Source organism: Convolutriloba macropyga, chromosome 5 (genome assembly GCF_964194025.1).
Source record: "Convolutriloba macropyga chromosome 5, txConMacr16.3, whole genome shotgun sequence".
NCBI classification, from domain to species: domain Eukaryota; kingdom Metazoa; phylum Xenacoelomorpha; order Acoela; family Convolutidae; genus Convolutriloba; species Convolutriloba macropyga.
The window spans coordinates 26,969,988-26,994,301 of record NC_134472.1 but is presented as its reverse complement, the minus strand read 5'-3'; the positions used below and the strand labels follow the sequence as shown (position 1 = coordinate 26,994,301).

Below are 24,314 nucleotides of genomic sequence, written 5' to 3'. Positions count from 1 at the left end.
ACCCCAAAACTCCAAAACAAACAAAGAGATATGTGAATAAACTTAATGAGTTAAAAGACTAAAAAAGAACCCCACATAAAGACATCAAAAAGTCAGTTAAATTGTGTGAGAAAACGGTGGTCAAGCGGTCAAAATCATAATCTTTTTATCAAAAACTTTAGATAGAATCAACCGCATCCTTTTTCAACTATAGCATAAAAACCCTATAGCATGTGTCAAAACCCTAAAATTGCGAAATTATCCAAAAATCGGATTGCAGTTTTGAAAACGCTAAAAAAATCATTAATAAAAAATAAATCGGCAATGAGGACTCCACTATAATTCCATTGAAAAGAATACAAACTCTCTTCGCTGAGACTACACTGCAAGGTTAAAAAAGTTAAGAAATTGTTATCATAGCTCAAATAAACAAAGACAATAACAATCATAAGCTTTCAACCAAAAAAAAATAAAGTTAAAAAATCTGTCATTAGTGAGATAATGTCAAAAGACAACAAAATAATATTGCATACAGGCACAAAAAACGAAAAATTACAGAAAAACAATGTTACGCAAATAAAGTATTGAAGCAAATAAAATTGTTAAAGCGTTTCAATGAAAATAAAGTTCATTTTTATTGACCCTCTTTTGAACGTAAATCAGATTTAACAATCATAAACAATCATTTGATTTAACAACCATTTAACAGTCATAAACATAGACAATAGCAATCATAAACTTTCAACTAAAAAAAAACAAAATTTAAAAAACTTTTCATTAGTGAGGAATTAGTGGTGCTGTCATTATTGAGATAATGTCAAAAGACATCAAAATAATATTGAATACAAGCACAAAATATGAGAATTTTCATGAAAAATGTTACGCAAATAAAGTATTCAAGCAAATAAAATTGTTAAGGCATTTCACAGAAAATAAAAACCATTGTCATTGACCCTCTTTTGAACGTAAATTTGATTTAATAATCATAAACATAGACAATAACAATCATAAACTTTCAACTTAAAAAACTAAATTTAAAAAACTTGTCATTAGTGAGGCATTAGTGGAGCTGTAATTATTGAGATAGTGTCAAAAGACATCAAAATGATATTGAATACAGGCACAAAAAATGAAAAAATTCAAAAAAAACAATGTTACGCAAATAAAGTGTTGAAGCAAATAAAATTGTTAAAGCATTTCACTGAAAATAAAGTCCATTTTCAATGACCCTTTATTGAACGTAAATTTGATTTATTTATAATTGAATTTTGATTAGAAACATTCTGATATGCAAATATTATAAAAAGGGGCAAAGTTAAAAAACACTTTTTTACTTTTTTAAATAATTATTTTCAAAGTCGCAAAAACTATAAGCCATGAAACTATATGAATATAAAGCTTCAAATATTGATCCACAGAAAGCCAGATAACTCGTCATAATCTAGAATAGCATAAGGCTCCGAATATAAGCAGGACTAGAAAACAAGACAGACGACAAAACCAAATAAGAACAAAGATTAATTACAACCAAAAGTCATTGTCTATTTGAAAAATTAAAAGAAAAGTCAAAATAGCCTTAAATAAACCCTAAATTGACCATGTTCACTTAAAATTAATCAGAAAGGTGGGTCCTGTCTATTCGAGAAAAAATTAACTGGTGGACAAAAAAGTGACAAACGTAAAAATTACGTTTTTACTTTTTGAAAACAACTAATTTCAAAGCCATGGAAACCATTATTTTATCAAATAAAAATGTTAAATAGGTTCACCTATACCTTCAAAGATAAAAAAGATGAGACCTGTCAGTTAACATAGAGTATTGAGACTGAAAAAACAGCAACAGGCATAGAAAAGTCGGTTAATTTTTAAGAGAAAGCGGTGTCCACGTCGTTAATATCATAAGATTTTCCCTAAAAACCTAAAATTTAATCAATCTCATGTTAGTTTAACGACTCTAACATGATACGTTACTTGTTCTTGCAGTAACAATGTGCGAAGACAGCATAAAAGCTCAAAAACGCGGAAATTTACAAAAAGTCAGATAAAAGTTACGGAAACTGGTCGTATCGAAATTAATAGAGACATTACTTAAACTACAAAACAACAAGGATGACTATATTGTAATTCAATTGAAGGAGGATGCGAAATATATCTTTCCCTCTATCTCTTTCTTTCTCTCTCTCTCTCTCTCTGTCTTTTCTGATTCTACGCGGCAGGGCGACAGAAGTAAGATAAAATATGGCAAAGACCAAAACATAAATAAGTTTTCCGCAAAAACAAAACAAAACAAAATTGATAACAAACATTCACTTTCAACTCGAAAAATAAACTGTTTGATTTATATCTGCGTAATTGTTCAAAAGGATAGCGAAATATCTAATTTGACAAAAATTCAATACACCAAAAGTAAAGGATCTTTTTTGGATAACTGTTGAGTTATATCGAAAAAACTAGGTCTTAGTCTGCAATCATTAGATAGTTCCATTAATAGCTCCCGTGATAGTGAGGTCGTCCTTTGATTTATTGGACTCAGTCATGAGACTACAAAAAGTCAACAAAAGCGCGAAAAATGAGAACTCATGTAAAGTTTAAGGAAACTTTTTACCGGAGCAAATAAAGACCGTGAGCTTAACTAAAAAAGTATAATTGCTTATCATTGGGCCTCAACTAAACATACATAAGATCTCTCATAATTTCAAACTTTAAAAGAAAAGTTGCCTGCCTGTAATTGGTAATAAAAATATAGAAATATTTTAAAAAGTAATGAGCCAAAACAAAATCCTAAAATCATTTTCTAAATCAGGAATGAGAATAAAAGTCGCCATGCTATCGCTGTGCGGTTTTTCGAAAACGTAAATATTCCAGATAGTTGCGCAGTATATTCGAAACATTTTAAACACTTTTATTAACTTTGATTATAATAAGCAAAAAGTCGCCGAATTATTAGTTTCAAAAATTTTCCCTAAGAGTCGAAGTCACAAACAGCCCTCAATTGAATAAGTGAGGATTTTGTCAGCAGTTTCTATGTCTGCGCTACCCGCCAATTTGAACAAATGTGGCTAAAGAAGCATAATTATAGTCGGAAAAATCAGTTCAAACAATCCAGTATTTCATTTTTATCTTTGAAAGTAAAACCACAAACACTTTCATTGACAATTTCATCAAAATTTTAGCAAAATTGATCAATTTTCAGTAAAAATTAAAAAAAAGTGAATACAACAACGTAAGCGAGGCTAAAGTTCACAAAACCTAAAACCGTAAAAAGCGCATTATACCCCTGTTTTTAATTGGAAATTTTACGATTGAAAAGCTTTCTAAGGATACCACTCACGACTCTGTACGATGAAAATATCGACCGGCGAATTTTGATTGAACAAAAAGGACAACCCAGTCGAGAATACAGTTCCTCTCCCAATAAAGTCGGCCGACTAAAAAAGTATAGGAAAATACTGAGGAGGGGGAGAGTTCTATATCCTGCATTTTTTTCCAACTTGAATGCTGTACGTGACAATAGGTTGTCTAAACATTTGGTTACACAACTCAGGAAAAGATTTTCCAAATAACTTAATTACCAAAAAGTTGGACAAAAACAGCATTATTAAATATATACTATAAGGGAAAATTTTCTGCTAAAATTAAATTTATTGTTTTCCAATTGATAAATTTCCAGTTGAAAAATTTTAAAATCGTTGACTTCAGGTAAGTTCAGCGTTTATTAGCAATATGAAAATTTACGCAGTTTAACTGTAACGTTGTTTCACAAACTTGAGAGAAGTATAATTAATGTTCGGTGAAACAATCTTTCCAATTTGCTTTCTTGCCAGTCCTTCCATTTTTGAATCAATTTCAGCTTTTCTTCAAAACTTATTCTTTTCGAAGTTTCATTCAGTTTTGTGTACTTTATTATCAATTCATAATTTGAAATTTGAGTTTTCCGTCTGCATCGATGACACAAAATGTCTGCAAAAATTGCTCATTGTTTTGCGATTAATTTTCAATTTAAAGTTTTAATGAGAAATTTTTCAACTTTTGCCAACTTTTTATCTCAATAACTCTTATTCCGTCTCATATTTGTTACATTTTTTTAGTTACTCGTATGTGCTGAAAAATTGTGAAACCAATCATTTATTTTTGTTCCATTGTTTTGTGAAGTTATCAAAGTTTTTCATTGGTGCGTCTATGTCCCAACATTTGAGATAATTTTTGTTAAGAATTTTTGAAAACTAATAAAGAAAATAAAGTTTGTGGAAAAGTAAACTATGCCAACCAAGAAATCAACACAATAATTTATAGCTTTGACGCTATTTCAAGGAACGAATTCACTAATATTGAAAAAAAGAAAGAATGGTCGTAATTTGTTGATGTTCTGCAAAAATTGCAGGAAGTCTTAGAAATCTTCTGTTTAGGCTCAGGATTTATTTCTGAGCTTTGTGAACAATAAATTTACCCCTATAAAAATAGGGAGATTGGAAATAGAACATTTGTATCGTTTCCGTTTGTGCTCCCCAGTACGATATGCACCCCCAGTTACAGAGCACGTGTCATTGCACAGCAAATCATTACGAAAAATATGGCACGTGCGAATGGGGGCGCAAATAAAATGCATCCACTAAGATGGGGGCACAAACGGAAAACATCCGAGCAATTTATTTATTTTGCGATAACGTTTCTTCAAAAATCATGCAAAACAAAAAAAGTTGTGAAAGGAAACTTTTTAAAGAACACTTCATCTTCTCCATTTTTTACAGCAGCTTACAATTTTTACAGCGAATGTAGACAAGAATTTTTACGGAGTAGACAAGAAACAACATCAGTCAGATTTTTCATCTGTTTAGTTCATATTCTGTTTTTTCTTCTGTAGTGTCTAATTCATAAAGCTGTTTGTACAAATGCGGTCTTGTTGCATGGACTCAGCATTAGTTTGTTAAGAAGGGCGATTACTTCCTAGTGATTTTCTTCTGCAAACAAATAATTTGTCCTGCAAAAATAAAAGTTTGCACACTTTTGTGGACCTTCTCTTGTATGTGAACAGTACAGGAACAATATGTGACCATATGAGGCAGATCAGAATTCGATTTCAGTACAGAGATTGATTAGATAACGTTATAGCGGAAGCCACCCGGATTAACGGCAAGTCAATATCAGTACTAGGCACGTCAAATTTCAAGTCTTATATCAGTACTGATTCAGAGCTATGATCATGTCACTTTTTACACTTGTCAGTATAAATGCAAGTCTTGGCCGAAAAAAACGCCAAAAATAGCCAAAATTACCTTCAAAAATAGCCGAAAAAACGTCAAAATTAACTGAGAAAACGTCAAAAATTGCTGCGACAAACGTCAAAAATAGCCAAAAAAACGTCAAAAATGGCCGAAAAAACGTCAAAAATAGCCGAAAAAAACGTCAAAAATAGCCGAAACAAAACGTTGTCTCTTTTGCATGTCCATTACTATTAATATTTTTTACAATATTTTACTGCGCAATTTTTCTGGTTCTTAACTTAATTAGAAACGGATTTCAATTAGCTGGGAATAATGACCAGTTTTAGTATGTTCAATTACTGATCGCTGTACAATGTACAAATCGCTTTATAAATACTCCTCTCTCATTGGGTGATATTGAAGCAAGCGCTCCCCTCTAGTTGGGCGAGTAACATTTTTCGTTCAGCTAAGAGCCATTTGGTTGCGTCATCTACTCATTGTAAAAAAATTCAACTCCTCGCAAAAATTGCAAACAAAGATTTCGTAAAATTAGGGAGAAAGTTCCAGATGAAAAATTATCTTCAGTTATCTTCAATTCACAGTCACAGTGGAGATTTTCCAAGAAAACGGAGGCAAAGCCACAATATTTGTGATCAATTTCACAAGAAGAAAAAAATTTTTTTTCTGTTTTGTAAAGTAAACAGAAAATTTAATATATTGTTATACAAAATTTTTCACGAGCTACGATAGCCTTCATGAGTGAGTTAACATAGTTATCTTTCTACACGTTTGAGTCAATTTTGTCCGATCGATATATTCATCGCAGAGAGCTGTGAGTAGTATCATTAGAAAGGCCGTCCAGCGTAGAAAAAGGAATTATGAAAATGTTTTGATTTTCGCTTTTTTCAGGGAGTTAACGAAGTTTAAAATTTTATAAAAAATGTCAAAACTGTTTAAAAAAGTGTTGTTGGTTTGTTCTCTAAAGATAACAGAGTGTCGATGAAATTTTTCATCTATTCCTTGGCTAAAATTTTTGCTACTTGTTTGCAAACAATCAGCCTTTTTCATCAAAAATTGCAGGAAAAAAAATTTTAGTCAACTTTGCTTAAAATTGCTTGATGTGAACACTTAAAAACTGCTGATACAATTGTTGATACAACCCAAAAGAGGGCTAATTTACCTCTCCGCTGATTTTGAAAGTTTTCTGGGATAGCTTTTTTGCCGGTTTTTCGCTAATATATCTCAATAATTACACAAACAACATCATTTTTCATTCATGTATGAAATTTTTGCCAAATTATCTATATCCATTAAACTGGGAACAATTGCATGTTCGTTATGTGCAAATAGTACTAGCAAGGCTAGTTTTGGTTCGATCGTGGAGTTCTGAAATCCAAAAATAATCCGGATTGTAATCGGTGGTTGTCTTTTTTCTAGAAAATTATCGATTTTTATATGTTCATTACTTAGCAGAACAATTCATATGAAGGCTAACTATTGACATGCCCAGTTGGCTTCATCAACAACTGCTTTCATGAACAATTGCTCTTAAAATTTTTAGTCGAAAGCTTTTTGTCGTTTTGACTTGAACACATTTGTTTTCAAAATAAGCAAGGATAATTGAATTTTAATGTCATTGCGACCTCACGTTTCAAGTAATTGTTTTATGGCTTCGAAACTACTAGCTTCACAAAAAAGTTTGATTTTTGGACATTTGACCATTTGTCAAGTTCTTTTTTTCTGGTTTTGTCACATTATCACATTATTGAGACCTATATGGCACTTTTCAACCTAGCCTATTGGGGTTTTAAAAAAATAGAGACAATCATACTCATATTTCTTAATGGTATAGATTAAGGTTTTCAAATGTTTTAACGGCTTCGACACCGTTTTCTAGAAGACTATAATGGAATTTAGTTCAATTTTTGTCTTTGACTGTTTTCTTCTTGCAGTCGTATGCGAGTTTCTGATTAAAAAGAGGTCTAAGGGGTACAGATTATTGTTATGGAGGAACATACCAACCTACTTACTGCTTTTATTTGTTATCTGATGGTTCCCAAGATTTTAAACATAACTTCTTCAAGAAATGTAAAAGATTTTTTTTGAAATTCTTCATCATCTGACCTTTTTTGTCTATTTGCTACCTAGTCTCAATAATTAAATGTGATATATCACTTTGCGGGCATGAAACAAATGCAAAATTAAATACTGATTAAAACAATGGACGATGTAGGCGAAATCAACATAGTTTTAATTGTTTAAACGGCTTCAAAACTCGTTTTTCGAAAAAAAACTGTTTCTATTTTTTCTGTTTTTATCTGTATTTGACGTTTTTTATTGGTCAAGGTACGACATATTTTGATCAAAAATGTCGCCATGGTTCTCGTTAGGAGAATAAAAGGACCTAATTGTTTACATCAATGCATATCTAATGATTCTGTTTACCTTTAAATTAATTGTTTTCGAAAAAAACGCAAAATATTGTTCTTAACTTTGCTCGTATCCTTTCTACTTGTTACCTAGTCTCACTAATGAGTGGTGACATATCAGCATAATGGCAATCAAAAACTGCTCAATCAAACATTAATCTTCTTAGGGAGAGGATTAATGTTTCAACGGCTACGAAGCCATTTTCTCGAAAAATTGATTTGTTTTTTTCTGTACTTATTTTTTTTGTAGCCGTATGAAAAAATTTTAATACTGACAGATACCGAAGTCTTATCTTATGGGGTTATAAATTATAAATGATCGTATTACAAACGTATTTAATGATTGCAGTTCATATGTAAGTCTATTCATTACTTTAGAACCAATTGCTTTCAAAAAATATGAGCGTAATTTTTAAGTTAGCCACATTCGTTGTTTTCTGTTTTCTTCTTTTCAGAGCCTTGTCAAAGAATCGTTCCAATTCTTTTCTGGCGAAGAAAAATGAACTAGTTTCTTTGTTTAGTTTAGGCTATATCTGCCGTTATTTAGACTTTGTTATTAGGTTTTTCCTACAGATAGACATCGAGTTTTGAATGTTATTAATGTTTGTTGTTGTTATTTGATTTTGTAGTTCGTCTTGTCTGGTATTTTTTAAGGAAAAAAGTTTCCTCGGCCTAAAGCGGCATTTTTAAAGTCTACTAAGTGATTTGAGTTAGACGGAATCTTTTATTCATACACTAGTTATTTTCGAAAAATAATTGATTTTTTAAAGCTTTTCTATCCCTGCCTCATTTGGTACACAATTAGGCCGAAATTTGGATGATCAGGATCGGAGCATAATGAGCAAACGCACATTACCAAGCCTCATTGTTTTATTATCTATGAAATGAGATTAATGGTTCCCCACTTTTTGACCGGTTAGCTATGTGACCGGAGAATGCGAAAGCGCAGGACAATTTCTGCGATACATTTAGAAAAGCCATTGTTTATCGATTCCAATGGCCTATAAATTTACGATCTTGGATATAGGATAGTTCATTCTGGAAGGCTTCAAACATTAAATGCTTTTCAGAAAATTTGGTCAAAAGTACTTCGTCAAATTATTTTTTATCGTTTATCAATCAACTCCAATTAGTTCATAGTGATCAGGTCTAACTATTTATAGTGGGCTCAATTTATACAATGGGCTGGTTTTTCTATTTCTCAGAACATGCATAGTGATTCTCTATTGCATGCTCCACCTTCAGTTATCTTCAATTCACAGTCACAGAGGAGATTTTCCGAGAAAACGGAGGCAAAGCCACAATATTTGTGATCAATTTCACATGAAGAAAAAACTTTTTTTCTGTTTTGTAAAGTAAACAGAAAATTTAATATATTGTTATACAAAATTTTTCACGAGCTACGATAGCCTTCATGAGTGAGTTAACATAGTTATCTTTCTACACGTTTGAGTCAATTTTGTCCGATCGATATAATCATCGCAGAGAGCTGTGAGTAGTATCATTAGAAAGGCCGTCCAGCGTAGAAAAAGGAATTATGAAAATGTTTTGATTTTCGCTTTTTTCAGGGAGTTAACGAAGTTTAAAATTTTATGAATAATAGAAGCGATTCCGTTGTTTTTATTTGCATCTTCCGGAATTTTTGCCTATGTTTTGTCAGTTTTGTGAAAACATGTCAAAACTGTTTAAAAAAGTGTTGTTGGTTTGTTCTCTAAAGATAACAGAGTGTCGATGAAATTTTTCATCTATTCCTTGGCTAAAATTTTTGCTACTTGTTTGCAAACAATCAGCTTTTTTCATCAAAAATTGCAGGAAAAAAAATTTTAGTCAACTTTGCTTAAAATTGCTTGATGTGAACACTTAAAAACTGCTGATACAATTGTTGATACAACCCAAAAGAGGGCTAATTTACCTCTCCGCTCATTTTGAAAGTTTTCTGGGATAGCATTTTTGCCGGTTTTTCGCTAATATATCTCAATAATTACACAAACAACATCATTTTTCATTCATATATGAAATTTTTGCCAAATTATCTATATCCATTAAACTGGGAACAATTGCATGTTCGTTATGTGCAAATAGTATTAGCAAGGCTAGTTTTGGTTCGATCGTGGAGTTCTGAAATCCAAAAATAATCCGGATTATAATCGGTGGTTGTCTTTTTTCTAGAAAATTATCGATTTTTTATGTTCATTACTTAGCAGAACAATTCATATGAAGGCTAACTATTGACATGCCCAGTTGGCTTCATCAACAACTGCTTTCATGAACAATTGCACTTAAAATGTTTAGTCGAAACCTTTTTGTCGTTTTGACTTGAACACATTTGTTTTCAAAATAAGCAAGGATAATTGAATTATAATGTCATTGCGACCTTACGTTTCAAGTAATTGTTTTATGGCTTCGAAACTAATAGCTTCACAAAAAAAGTTTGATTTTTGGACATTTGACCATTTGTCAAGTTCTTTTTTTCTGGTTTTGTCACATTATCACATTATTGAGACCTATATGGCACTTTTCAACCTAGCCTATTGGGGTTTTAAAAAAATAGGCACAATCATACTCATATTTCTTAATGGTATAGATTAAGGTTTTATAGGTTTTAACAGCTTCGACACCGCACCGTTTTCTAGAAGACTATAATGGAATTTAGTTCAATTTTTGTCTTTGACTGTTTTCTTCTTGCAGTCGTATGCGAGTTTCTGATTAAAAAGAGGTCTAAGGGGTACAGATTATTGTTATGGAGGAACATACCAACCTACTTACTGCTTTTATTTGTTATCTGATGGTTCCCAAGATTTTAAACATAACTTCTTCAAGAAATGTAAAAGATTTTTTTTTGAAATTCTTCATCATCTGACCTTTTTTGTCTATTTGCTACCTAGTCTCAATAATTAAATGTGATATATCACTTTGCGGGCATGAAACAAATGCAAAATTAAAAACTGATTAAAACAATGGACGATGTAGGCGAAATCAACATAGTTTTAATTGTTTAAACGGCTTCAAAACTCGTTTTTCGAAAAAAAACTGTTTCTATTTTTTCTGTTTTTATCTGTATTTGACGTTTTTTATTGGTCAAGGTACGACATATTTTGATCAAAAATGTCTCCATGGTTCTCGTTAGGAGAATAAAAGGACCTAATTGTTTACTTCAATGCATATCTAATGATTCTGATTACCTTTAAATTAATTGTTTTCGAAAAAAACGCAAAATATTGTTCTTAACTTTGCTCGTATCCTTTCTACTTGTTACCTAGTCTCACTAATGAGTGCTGACATATCAGCATAATGGCAATCAAAAACTGCTCAATCAAATATTAATCTTCTTAGGGAGAGGATTAATGTTTCAACGGCTACGAAGCCATTTTCTCGAAAAATTGATTTGTTTTTTTCTGTACTTATTTTTTTTGTAGCCGTATGAAAAAATTTTAATACTGACAGATACCGAAGTCTTATCTTATGGGGTTATAAATTATAAATGATCGTATTACAAACGTATTTAATGATTGCAGTTCATATGTAAGTCTATTCATTACTTTAGAACCAATTGCTTTCAAAAAATATGAGCGTAATTTTTAAGTTAGCCACATTCGTTGTTTTCTGTTTTCTTCTTTTCAGAGCCTTGTCAAAGAATCGTTCCAATTCTTTTCTGGCGAAGAAAAATGAACTAGTTTTTTTGTTCAGTTTAGGCTATATCTGCCGTTATTTAGACTTTGTTATTAGGTTTTTCCTACAGATAGACATCGAGTTTTGAATGTTATTAATGTTTGTTGTTGTTATTTGATTTTGTAGTTCGTCTTGTCTTGTATTTTTTAAGGAAAAAAGTTTCCTCGGCCTAAAGCGGCATTTTTAAAGTCTACTAAGTGATTTGAGTTGGACGCAATCTTTTATTCATACACTAGTTATTTTCGAAAAATAATTGAAATTTTAAAACTTTTCTATCCCTGCCTCATTTGGTACACAATTAAGCCGAAATTTGGATGATCAGGATCGGAGCATAATGAGCAAACGCACATTACCAAGCCTCATTGTTTTATTATCTATGAAATGAGATCAATGGTTCCCCACTTTTTGACTGGTTAGCTATGTGACCGGAGAATGCGAAATCGCAGGACAATTTCTGCGATACATTTAGAAAATCATTGTTTATCGATTCCAATGGCCTATAAATTTACGATCGTGGATATAGGATAGTTCATTCTGGAAGACTTCAAACATTAAATGCTTTTCAGAAAATTTGGTCAAAAGTACTTCGTCAAATTATTTTTTATCGTTTATCAATCAACTCCAACTAGTTCATAGTGATCAGGTCTAAATATTTATAGTGGGCTCAATTTATACAATGGGCTGGTTTTTCTCTTTCTCCGAACATGCATAGTGATTCTCTATTGCATGCTCCACCTTCAGTTATCTTCAATTCACAGTCACAGAGGAGATTTTCCGAGAAAACGGAATCAAAGCCACAATATTTGTGATCAATTTCACATGAAGAAAAAACTTTTTTTCTGTTTTGTAAAGTAAACAGAAAATTTAATATAATGTTATACAAAATTTTTCACGAGCTACGATAGCCTTCATGAGTGAGTTAACATAGTTATCTTTCTACACGTTTGAGTCAATTTCAATTTGGAAGAAAAGGGGATATTTATAGTTTTATAGATAATATATTTAGATATTCGAGCCCAAAAATAGAATGGGGTAGAAATTAATTTCGCACAATTTTTTGAGAAGCGACCTAAAAAATTGTTCATTAGAACTGCTTTATCATTGGACTCCCTGTAATCTTATAATGGGAGCAACAGATTTGTTTTAAAAGGGTGGGTACAAAAAAACCGTTGAAGTGCACCAAGTTTTACCTGCTTTGTAACACATTCCCGCGCAAAACTTGCAATTATGTCAAAACATGACGCTCATTGGACCATGTTTTCTTCTCAGTAGAACCACATAAGGAAAACACGTGTTTTGGAGCATGCAATAGAGAATCACCATGCATGTTCGGAGAAAGAGAAAAACCAGCCCATTGTATAAATTGAGCCCACTATAAATATTTAGACCTGATCACTATGAACTAGTTGGAGTTGATTGATAAACGATAAAAAATAATTTGACGAAGTACTTTTGACCAAATTTTCTGAAAAGCATTTAATGTTTGAAGTCTTCCAGAATGAACTATTCTATATCCACGATCGTAAATTTATAGGCCATTGGAATCGATAAACAATGACTTTTCTAAATGTATCGCAGAAATTGTCCTGCGATTTCGCATTCTCCGGTCACATAGCTAACCAGTCAAAAAGTGGGGAACCATTGATCTCATTTCATAGATAATAAAACAATGAGGCTTGGTAATGTGCGTTTGCTCATTATGCTCCGATCCTGATCATCCACATTTCGGCTTAATTGTGTACCAAATGAGGAAGGGATAGAAAAGTTTTAAAAATTCAGTTATTTTTTGAAAATAACTAGTGTATGAATAAAAGATTGCGTCCAACTCAAATCACTTAGTAGACTTTAAAAATGCCGCTTTAGGCCGAGGAAATTTTTTCCTTAAAAAAATACAAGACAAGACGAACTACAAAATCAAATAACAACAACAAACATTAATAACATTCAAAACTCGATGTCTATCTGTAGGAAAAACCTAATAACAAAGTCTAAATAACGGCAGATATAACCTAAACTGAACAAAAAACTAGTCCATTGTTCTTCGCTAGAAAAGATATGTTCCTCAGCGATATTGTACAGCTTAGAAGTTTATATTACTCATGATTATTGCATCATTTTAGCATGAGTGGTTGCATTGCTCTGAACAACATTAAAATGGAATCGGATGGGGGTGGCGACGGGTACTACATTCAGTACAGACTTACAGTGAAGAGATATGACGGCAGGGGCTCATTCTTTACAACTGGGAACAACCAGAGGGTTGAAAAGAACGACAGTGGAGTTATCATCACCCGCGAGAGATGTTTCATGGCTGACATCCAGTGCAACTACAACCCAGATGGAACTGTCACTTCTGCGTACCAGCCCAGCTCCCCAAATGCACTGGATGCGCACGATGAGAGCTCCCTCACGTTTGCCATGGACCGGATTGACTGTGGGGACGGAACTGGCAACGAACAAGCTGTTGTGTACGTCACTGAACCTGTCTGCTTCCGAACCTCCATTGAGACAACCTGGCACAAGAACATCCGACTTAGCACCACCCACTGCTGGGCAACATCCAGTCCCGATCCCACTTACAATGTATACGACTTGTTCACTATGAGCGCAAAAGATGATGACACAGTACTAGCACTGTGCGATGGCAGCTTTGATAATGACGGGTCATACACCGATGCCTTCCAAGTAGACGCCTTCCGGTACCAAAACGATTCTGTACCCGAAATGAACGACAGAGACAGTTATGGACAAACCATGTACGTACACTGTGATGTAAATGCATGCGATAGTTTAGACAGCTCCTCCACAGATTGTGCGGCCACTATTTTTGATATTGGTTGTGGTGCAGGTCGAAGGGCTCGTCGAGCACTTTCAGGAAATGCAGGTCTTCTTTCAAAGTTGAGCAGGTCGAGAGTGGTGAGCAAGGCAATTGTTCTGCCAGCAAGAGATAAGATGAACTTTGTCAAGGAGGAACCACGCGCTTCCTACAACCTTCTCTCGGACACACTCTCCCTCGGACTGTTCGCAGTGGGGTGCGTGTTTGGGGTTGTAGCACTTGGACTGTTCATCGTCACCAAACGACAGATGAACCAAATGAAATATACCACTCTCACCAACGAATAGTAAATTTTATCAGGGAAACATCAACAAGCAACGGAATTGATCCCAACTTGCGTCACGAACCACTCAACTGTTGCAAAATTCTGCTTGATGTACAGAAAATGAATTCTACCAGAAGTTTCTGTTAATAATCAGATGATTTTAATATGCATTAATACAAATCTATCAACATCAAATGTATGCTCAGACATATAGTTAATTAACCAGATTGCCAATTATTTTAAATATAGAAGATGCTAACATTTGGCCTTGTTTTGATACCTATAAAGCTATTTTCCGACACTGTTGAAAAGAAATAAACACGTTTATCTAGTCGGAAGATACTTTTGATTATTATACTGACGTAATAAACAGAATAATTCATTTTTGATAGATTTGATTATAGACTGACTCATGTAGAAAATTCTATTTCAGACGATGAGTTCGTACAACTATAAAAGTGAGGTGGATAAAGGACACAATTTTTATACATTTAAGTGTTCAAAGCTTCTAGAACGTCTGTACCCCAGCCAAAAATCCATAAAACCGGACCCAATTGAATCCAGCAGGCGGCTTCGTGTGATCAAAATCGCACGATCTGGAAACATGGATGAACAAAGGGAAGTCGAAGTCGGGACCTATGCATATGTTTAGCTCAACAATATAAAACAAAAGAAGTCTAGTTATCAGTAAACAATAGGAAGCGATTTATTTGGAGCAGTCGGTTTTGACTACGTTTATAATGCAGCAAATCTAACATAAAACTTAATAAAAATACAACGATTTTTATGAAACTGTAAAATTATATATTGCTGTTTAATTCTCAGTAGAAAACGGTTTACACAAGAAATGATATTTAAATTTATATGCAAAGATATGCAGATACAAGATATTTAAATTTAAATGCAAAAAAATTGAATTATAAAAAAACAAAAACAAGGCGAAAATTTCATAGTAAAATTTCTAAAAACAAGTATTCGAAAGACAAAAACTCGAGAAAAAATTTTTTTTAATGTTCACGATTTTCTCCCGTCTTGATTGCATTTATTTTATATTTCTAAGTTTTTGTAGTTGAACTGGTTGCCGAAATAGTCATTAACGAAAAGTTTCATAAAACATTGGAATCCAAAAGTTTCGAAGAGACGTCATCATCTTTTGGAGAAAAAAAACATAAAATCTTTTCTTTTATGTTCTACTCTTAAACTACTTTTAAAACTAAATTGGACCGCGTAGATAATTTCACTTTTTTGATTTGTCAGAAAACGAGATATTCCTTTTTCGAGAGAACGGGGAAAAGACACTGAGCAAATTTACGCTCAACTTTGGCGCTTAATTTGAAATGGATTGTTTGATGTTAAAATACAGTTTTTTTCTTCAGGGAACAAAACAAAACGTGACAAAACAAGAACAACAAACTCAACCACTTGAGAAGAGAATAAAGACGCTTTATAAACTCCTTGCATCAGTGATTTAAATTCATTTAATGATCTGATCTGATGCTCGCAGTGTCAATTTTGCCTGATCCTCATTAGCATTTGGATGTAGCGTAAATTCTAGAGGTGTTATTCTGGTGAACAGACAAAACATTCCCAGACAAAACAGTACCGGACAAAACAGTCCCGAATAGCAAAATATTCCCAGATAAAACAGTCCCAGACAAAACAGTCCCAAAGAAGCAAAAGAGTCCCAGACAAAATAGTCCGAACTAAACAGAGTTAAACATATGCACACCAATTAACACAGGAAACACTTAAGTTATTCATATAATTGCAATTCATTGAACAAATATTAAGCTGATTACAACATAGTTTTAGCCAAAATATGTTTTTTGAAACAATTTTTGGTGTAATCCTCGTTCATATCAATTAAAAACAAAGCATTCAGAAAATTAACTCATAGATTATGGTTGTTAATTGTTTCTAGATTACTTTACAGTTATTTCGATATTTATTCGGGACTATTTTGTCTGGGACTGTTTTGTCTGGGACTGTTTTGTCCGGACACGGTCATTCTTCTTCTTTTCTCATAAAACAAAAATCAGTTTTGGAAATCACTCATTGTATTTCATGAAATCAAAAACCTTTTTTTAAATTACTGCGAGCTACTGGTCGTAACAATGAATTAAATTTAGCTTGAAATTTTTCTTTTGCTAAAACGACAAAACTTGACATAATCTTCAACTCTCTATCTTGATTTCTTCTTCTCATTTGGAACCAGTTTATTGAAAAATTTTGATTCAACCCGAATTGAATTTTTTTTCAAAGGAGAAATTTTACAAAGGAGCGTAAATATATTAGTAAATTTAGTTTATTTAAGCTCTTTTCTGCAACTAATTGATCTTGCCTCTATTTTCTGTGAAAAGCTGCATTATAATAAAAAATCACGCGCAATGAATGTGGTTCTATATCCCGTAAAAGAAATCAAAATGTGCGTTCTTGGTCTTTGAGCTATCATATTCGAGAAAATAATAGACGAATTTGCTCCCGAAAAACAGCTTCAATCTGAGCTTTGGAAAACTAATAGTAGAGTCAGAGAGCATTTCCTGTCAGAACAAACAACTATTTTGACAAACTGGAGACGTATGTTAAAGCATTCTGGGCTACAAAGTCTCACACGAGCCGTCTTGTAAGAGCCTTATAAAGGAAGTAACCAATGCTAACAAAAATTTTTGTCAGTATGCAAGATCTGAGGTTTTTAATCAAACATCAGGGATATGAACCATTTTTAATTCTGATACTTTTAAAGATGAGACAGGACAAAAAACCCTCCAAAATCCTGAAAATTAACTAAACATCAAACAATATGTCATTTTATCTTCGACTATTAAGGGCAGTCACAATCCACAGGAAATCCGAAAAGAGGATGACTTCGAGAACAGTTTCCAACTTTTATTTTTCTTTGGAAATTTTGATGTCGTATTTTGTTCTGAAAATCCCGACAACTGATATTGAAAAGGCTTCAGTTGGCTCGAAAGTTCAAATGAAGAGCATAGCTGCCATGAGATTTCGGAAAGCTGAAAAATTTAATTTGAGCAAATAGCTGATCCTAATAAATCGTTGCCGTTTTAAAGTCTCGTTTATTTTGAATTTCTACTTATAAGTCAAACCAAGGTTTAGATCATTTAGATTGTGGAATTATCACTTTTAACTGAGGGATTTGAGAAAACGTATTTGAAAAGTTAAATTTTATTTTGAAGCTTAATTCTGCATTGAGCAATTCGTAAAAATTACCTGATACTGACGAACTGCTTACCCACTGAATGAATTTCTAATTACGTGGGGAAACATTTATTACATTTATTAGTCCATTTGACAATATGGTTAAATAGGCAAAGTATAGAGAGAAAAATCAGAAAAAGTTTTTCTTCTCAATTATGATTAATAACTGTTGTTAGGGCATCGCTTTGTCAGAAAGTTTTTCACGTCTCCTACTACACTAACTCTCAACCAAACCAAAATTAGATCGAATAAAATAAAAAATATGCCGCCCAATTTCTGCACTCAAGACTTGGCTACATGCGTTTTTCAATATCGAAAACTTTGATCACGTGAAAACTTATCACTCAAACCATCTTTTTTTGCAACAGAGAAAATAAACAACGAAGGAGTTCGAAAATAAATTGTATTGCTTTACTCTGACTCGGAAACTACATGCTCATGTTTGTTTCAAACAGTTGTTTCAAACCATTGAACATTCTGCATCCAGCTCACAATAATTCAAATCATGGACAAGTTTTTCCTCTTATTTGAAGAATTCACAACGATAAGGCCCGATAAGGCAACTAACTGTTCAGTGTTAAATTTCAAGGCAAACTCAAAGACATCAAAACGGCAAATCTACCAGTGTTTTTTGCTAGGTCTTCGTGTAAGATCGGTCTTCAATATATTTACAAAACCGAAAAAAATAGACTGAAAAGAGCGCAATTGATTTAGTTTATAAGTAGGTTCACTTAAAATTAGGTTATTTGCACTTTTTCCGAGCTTTCTACGCTAAAAAGAACGGATTTTATGCTAATTTAAACGTTGATAAGTACTCGATTCTGATTGGTTAATCGATTTCATTAGAGTTAAATGGTTATGAAATAGAAGCAATAATCGCTAGATGGATTGCTCATTTCTTTATTTTCTTGGTAACAGATGTTGAAGATAGGAAAAAGAAACAAAACTTAGGCTTGAATATGTAGATAAACAAGGAGGATCGGTAATGTGTGTTCGCCCATTAAGTTCCGACCCCGCTCATCTACATTTTTCACTTAATTGTCTACCAAATGAGGAAGAGATAAAAAAAATTAACATATCAACATATCGTTCGACAAACTACTAAAAGAATAGAACAATCTACTCTAGAGGGTCTATGAGACCTGTGGCTACCATAATAAGACTACTAGAAAAGACGGCAATAAAAATCAAATAGTTACAAATATTAATTACGACCAAAACTCTTTGTCCATTTTTTGCCAACCACTAAAACCAAAATCAAAAGGGCGTCAGATAAAATTTAAACTAAGAAGATTAACCGGTGCTTTTTGGAACACAATTTGGGACTTTTCCTCAAGGCGACTTGGCAACAAGTCGTCTAGAAATGAGCAAAAGCGGCAAAAGTTTACTGAAACATTGCTTTTTTTAAAATTCGAACTGATTAGAAACATTACGCATCAAAGGAAATCATTGAGAGAGTCTTTCATATCCCAATAGAGAGCAACTGAGGCCTTTCATTATCCAGAATACGTCATACGACTACAAAAAGAACGACAAATATAGGCAAAATTTGCACGAAAAATTATGCACGAAAACGATGTCCCCTCAATCAATTAAATTTTAAGGTGATCACTAAAAACAATAAAAGTCTTCGTTTGCATTTTTTGCAGGTGACAACATTTGTAAGTCAAGTGAATCCCATTATTTTGATACTGCGAAAAGAAAACAAAAACCTACAAAAAGAGGCAATTTTGCAAAAATCTCGAAAATTGGTTTTATGAAAACTGGTTGATCCAAGAAGAAAGACCATTTGAGGAAAATAAAACCGTTATGATTAGCAAATTGTATTTCAAAAGATAAATGATGTGATTTGTATATCTAGATCCTTAGCTACAATTTAACAGAAATAAAATTGGCAGACCTCAAAAACCTATCCCTGTTTTTATTAAAAACAAATATTTTCAAAATTCATAGCCAACAAAAGCTTTCGACTAGAAGATTGGACAGTTTGTCTTGCAACTACTCCGAAAACAAAAGGCGACTAAATCATTAGGCTATAAAATAACATTAATTACATGCTGAACTAATAAGTTTCAAAAACAACTTTACGAAACCACAGTTTGAAGCCATTAAATTTATAAGATATTAACTACGAACATATAACATCTTCATTTGCGTGTCCTTTGATAATTATTACATCTTTTTGTAAAACGACTGTCACAAAATGACAACAAAAAAAATCATAAAAACTGATAAGTATCTATATTCACGAAATTCTTCTGAAACAAATTGTCTAAGCCCTGAAGACATCATATAAAAAGTTTAAATAACAGAAAAATTATTGTTTGATTCAACAAAACATTAAAAACAGCTCTAAATAATGAGGCTAAATTACGATAATTATACAACATTGTGAAATAAGAAAAAAACGCAAACCAGAACAAAAAGGATAAGTTGAAGAACACAATTACGCTTTTTTTTTAGAAATTTAAATCGAAAGTCAAAACAGCCATTAGTTTTTTTTTACCGATAACAGTTATTTAAGTTCACTTTCTTATCTATAGTTGGCCACAGAGACCTTTAATTACACAATATTTGGCATATGACAACAAAAATTAACAACAAATAAAAGGGCAAAAATAAAAAACTCTACCAATTTCTGCAAGAGAACGGTGTCGCATAGCCCTTCAAACCATATGTCATAAAAACAAAAATCATGTTCAATTTCAGATGTTGTAAAACTTTTTTCAGTTAGGTTGTTAAATTATGTGACAATTTAAAAAAGAAACAAAAACAACAGCGAAAATGGGCAATCATGCACAAAAATCAGAAAATTTTATTTAAAAACTCGTAATACAAAAAGCAATAAAACATTCTGTTAAAGCAATCGGCCACAAAATTAGTTTTCATTTTTTATGGAGGAAAAGTTGACCTGTACTTATTGAGAATAAGCAAATTGTTGACTAACTAATATAAAAAATGACAAGTTCAAAAAATCACAGCCATTAGTTTTAAACAAATACATTCAAAAACATAAGAGACATTAGGTAACAACCGAATGAATAGAAAACGTTCACTTGCACTTCTTGAGGAAGAAATTTAGATCTTTGAGTTGTCAAACTTAAAAATCAGACTGCAAAAGAATAACAATTGAACGCAAAAGCCAAGAATTCAGTTAAATTTTACTAAATCTCTTCCTCAAAGCCATAAAAGCCCTTTGGTTCCCGGAAAACAAACTGTATCTACATTCGGCCTCAAATTTACGTAAATTGGAGCTGCCATTAATGGAGACGTCAATAAAATGTATTGTCAGTAATTAACATTAAAAGAACAAAAGCAAAATAATTTGAAAAAAGGCAGCATCAAAATAAAAACCAAAAAGTCTTTGATTCTAAGAGTTCATGATATTATCGAACCTCCCCCTTATTTTTTCTTGCGCCCAATAAACCGACCAAGTGTTCCAAGAGTTTGCGAAATAGTCCAATTGTTGAGTGGATCTCTTCAAATATTGAAAAAAAAATGCATTTCGTATAATTATCGAGTTAAATCTGCAAAAAATGGCAAAGTTTAAAATCCAGAAGACTTTCATACGGCGCCTAGTTGCAACTAGCGCTCTTTTTGAGATTAGAGAGTCCGTGTTAAGGTTTTTAGGTCACTAAGTCTGGCAGACTTTTACAATGTGGACCAAAATTATATTTTGTGCCATTTTTGATGAAAAAAGTTTGAATTTTGAAAAATTTATCAAAAATTTTAGCCAAAAGAAAAATTCAATCAAACAATTCAGGAACTTTCTTTTATCTCTAATGGTAACAACAACAATCTGCCGTTAAAAATTTTAACTTATTTTGAATTATATTAGCGAAATTGTGCCAAATTTTAGCAAAAATTACTAAAAATGTGAACAAAAACAATCGAATGTTCACAAAACTTTAAATCTCGATAACTCCCTGTAAAACACGAAAATTGAAAAAATGTTTTTAGTTCCGTATTCTGCGCTGGACGGGCTTTTTGATGATACCACTCACAATTCACTACGATGAATATATCGATTGGCCAAAATTGACTGAACAAAAAAACCCAGTTGAGTATATAGTTCCTCCCTCCCCACTAAAGTGGGGGTCGGAACAAAAATTGATATAACCAGAACACAATTTCAGAGAGACCAGTTTTGAAGTTAACTGATTACGATAGATAGTGAAGAAAAACATTTATATCATCTCACAGCCTTGAATTTAATTTTAAAGGCTTAAATTGAAGACCAAACAATATCTTTAATATACCTAATGACTAACTTGCAAATGCAAAATTTACTATACATAATAGAGCTACAACCACTTTTCTTGTTGAGATATCTGCTCATGACAAGCAATACAAAAAAGAAAACCAGAAAAAGATTTAATTCAATGAAACGAGAAATGAAAAATTCTAATTTGGCTTTAGAGCAACAGTCTTATTTTTAAAAAATCTAATCAAATTGCTTTATTAGCTTAACCAAGCAAAAAATGAACAACAATTAAAGTTGAAGGTAAAATTTTATTGGAAATCTATCCAGTTTACTCAGATTATTCTCAACAGACTATTTGAACTCGATAAAAATCATACTGAATCAGTCTAATGGAAAATGAGCAAGGTCAAAATCAATCACGTCGAACCGATTGAGCTCAAGTCGTTCTTGATGAAACAGCTTACAACTTTGACCATTTTTTTGGAAGCGAACTCAAATTCAACAAACGTTGAAACATTGCTCAAAAACATCCGAAGCTTCAATGAAGTATTCTTTATTTTGACATCCTTGCAAAAGACCTTCTTTATTTCACCTTCTTTCCTGATGCCAACTTCCAGAGCAATGGATTCATTGATTACTATTTGTTCAGACCCTTCTTGAGGGGGGAGGGACTATATACTCATATGGGTTTTTTTTGTTCAGACAATTTTGGCCGATCGATATATTCATCGTAGAGAGTTGAGACTGGTATCATTAGAAAGCTTGTCCAGCGCAGAATATGGATTTAAAAAGTTTTTTTTTATTTTCGTTCGTTACAAGGAGTTATCGAGGTTTAAACTTTTGAGAAAATAGAGTGAATTCCGGTGATTTTATTCAAACTTTTCGGAATTTTTGACTAAAATTTTGGCAATTTAGCTAAATAAAATATTAAATTTGTTAAAATTTTTTAAAGAAAGTGTTGTTAATTTTATTTTTAAAGACAAAAAATACCGCGGGTAATTTTTGTTTAATTTTTTTGTCAAAAGTTCTGGCTAAATATTTCAAAATGTAGACTTTTTCATCAAAAACAGCACAAAATAAATTCCTTTGGTCCGTTTTGATTAAATTTGCAGGAAGTACACACACAAACAACACTAACACAATCTTTGTAGACTCAAAATGGGGCTATTTCTACTTTAAATTCCGTTGAGAGTGCTCTGTAATTAAAACTTTGCCGTTTTTTGCTAATTTTATTCGTTGATTATTAAAAACGCAGCATTTAATTTTGATTTTTTAACAAACTAAATATCTATATCTATGACATTCGAAAAATTGAGTCATTTTAATGGACAAACAGCATTAGCAGGGCTAGTTTTGGACAAATCTTAGAATGTTAAAAACCAAAAATAATTCGGATTGTAAACAGTCGTTCTTTTTTATTTAAAAAATTCGATCTTTTTTATATTAATTATACAACAGATCATTTCAAATCAACGCTCACTAGTGATAGGTCCAATTGGCTTCCTAAATAGCTCCAAATTAATGTATCTGGTTTATTACTTGGAAGCTTATGGTCATTTTGACTTTTAAAAATATTTGATTTTACAAAAAAAAATTGCTTACTGAACTTTGCCTCCATTTTTCTATTAGTTTGGTCAACTTAAAGCTTAGTGTCAGCAATGAAAGAATGCTGCTTCTTTCTACTGAATTCAAATTCAATCTTTATTGCCATTTTAAGCTTTAACTTATGGTTGTCTGGCTTTGATACTACTAGATTTCACATTCTTTTTTATTTTTTTATGTATTCGCCCATTTTTCATGTTTTCTAGTTTTGTCACATTATCACGTTATTGACAGTTCATATATCACTTTATTGGCATTCAAAATAAGGCACAATTGATAATGTTAAAATCGCTAAAGATATAGATCATGGTTTTAACGGCTTCGACACTACTTTCTCGAAACTGTCGTTTTTACTTTGTCTTTTTAGTCGTCTGAAATTTCCTGTACAATGACCCGGTTTCATTGGCTTTTCAATAAAAAATAAATGAGCCAATATTCTGATATAGTATATAGCTGATGACTCTCATGATTTTGAAAACAACTGTTTTCCAAAATAAAAAATAAACACTTCGCAATTTTTTTGTTTCTTTTAATGTCTGTTTGTTACCTAGTCTCGTTGTTTACAGGTCAAGTATGACATTATGACACGGTGTCAGGAGGGATTGGTGTCACAAAATCTAATGTTTTAAAAGATTTCGTTATGGCTTTACTGGCTTCGACACGGGTTTTTCTAAAAAACAGTTAATTTGTATTTGATTTTGTCATAATTAACGGTTTTCTGTAGACGTAAGATTTAATCTGGATAATTGCAGATCTCAAAAGCTTCCTTTGAAAAAATGAATGAACCTATTTAATTTTTTAATTTTGTAATTAATGGCTTACATGTATTTGGAAATAATTTTTTTTCAAAATAACAAGTTTTACCTAATTTTGCCTTTTCTTTTTTTGTCTACTTGTTAACTAGTTCCATTGA

At 32.2% G+C, this 24,314-nt stretch overlaps 1 protein-coding gene across 1 annotated transcript in view; it reads left to right on the top strand.

Moving 5' to 3' along the window:
- LOC142339278 (uncharacterized) overlaps positions 1–14,816 on the top strand; it is a 36,825-nt gene extending 22,009 nt beyond the window's left edge. Inside the window, exon 5 of the mRNA XM_075389184.1 lies at positions 13,399–14,816. Coding sequence (XP_075245299.1) covers positions 13,399–14,401 — 1,003 coding nt within the window. The 3' untranslated portion in view covers positions 14,402–14,816. The remainder of the gene's footprint in view (positions 1–13,398) is intronic.
- Positions 14,817–24,314: the final 9,498 nt, after the last annotated feature.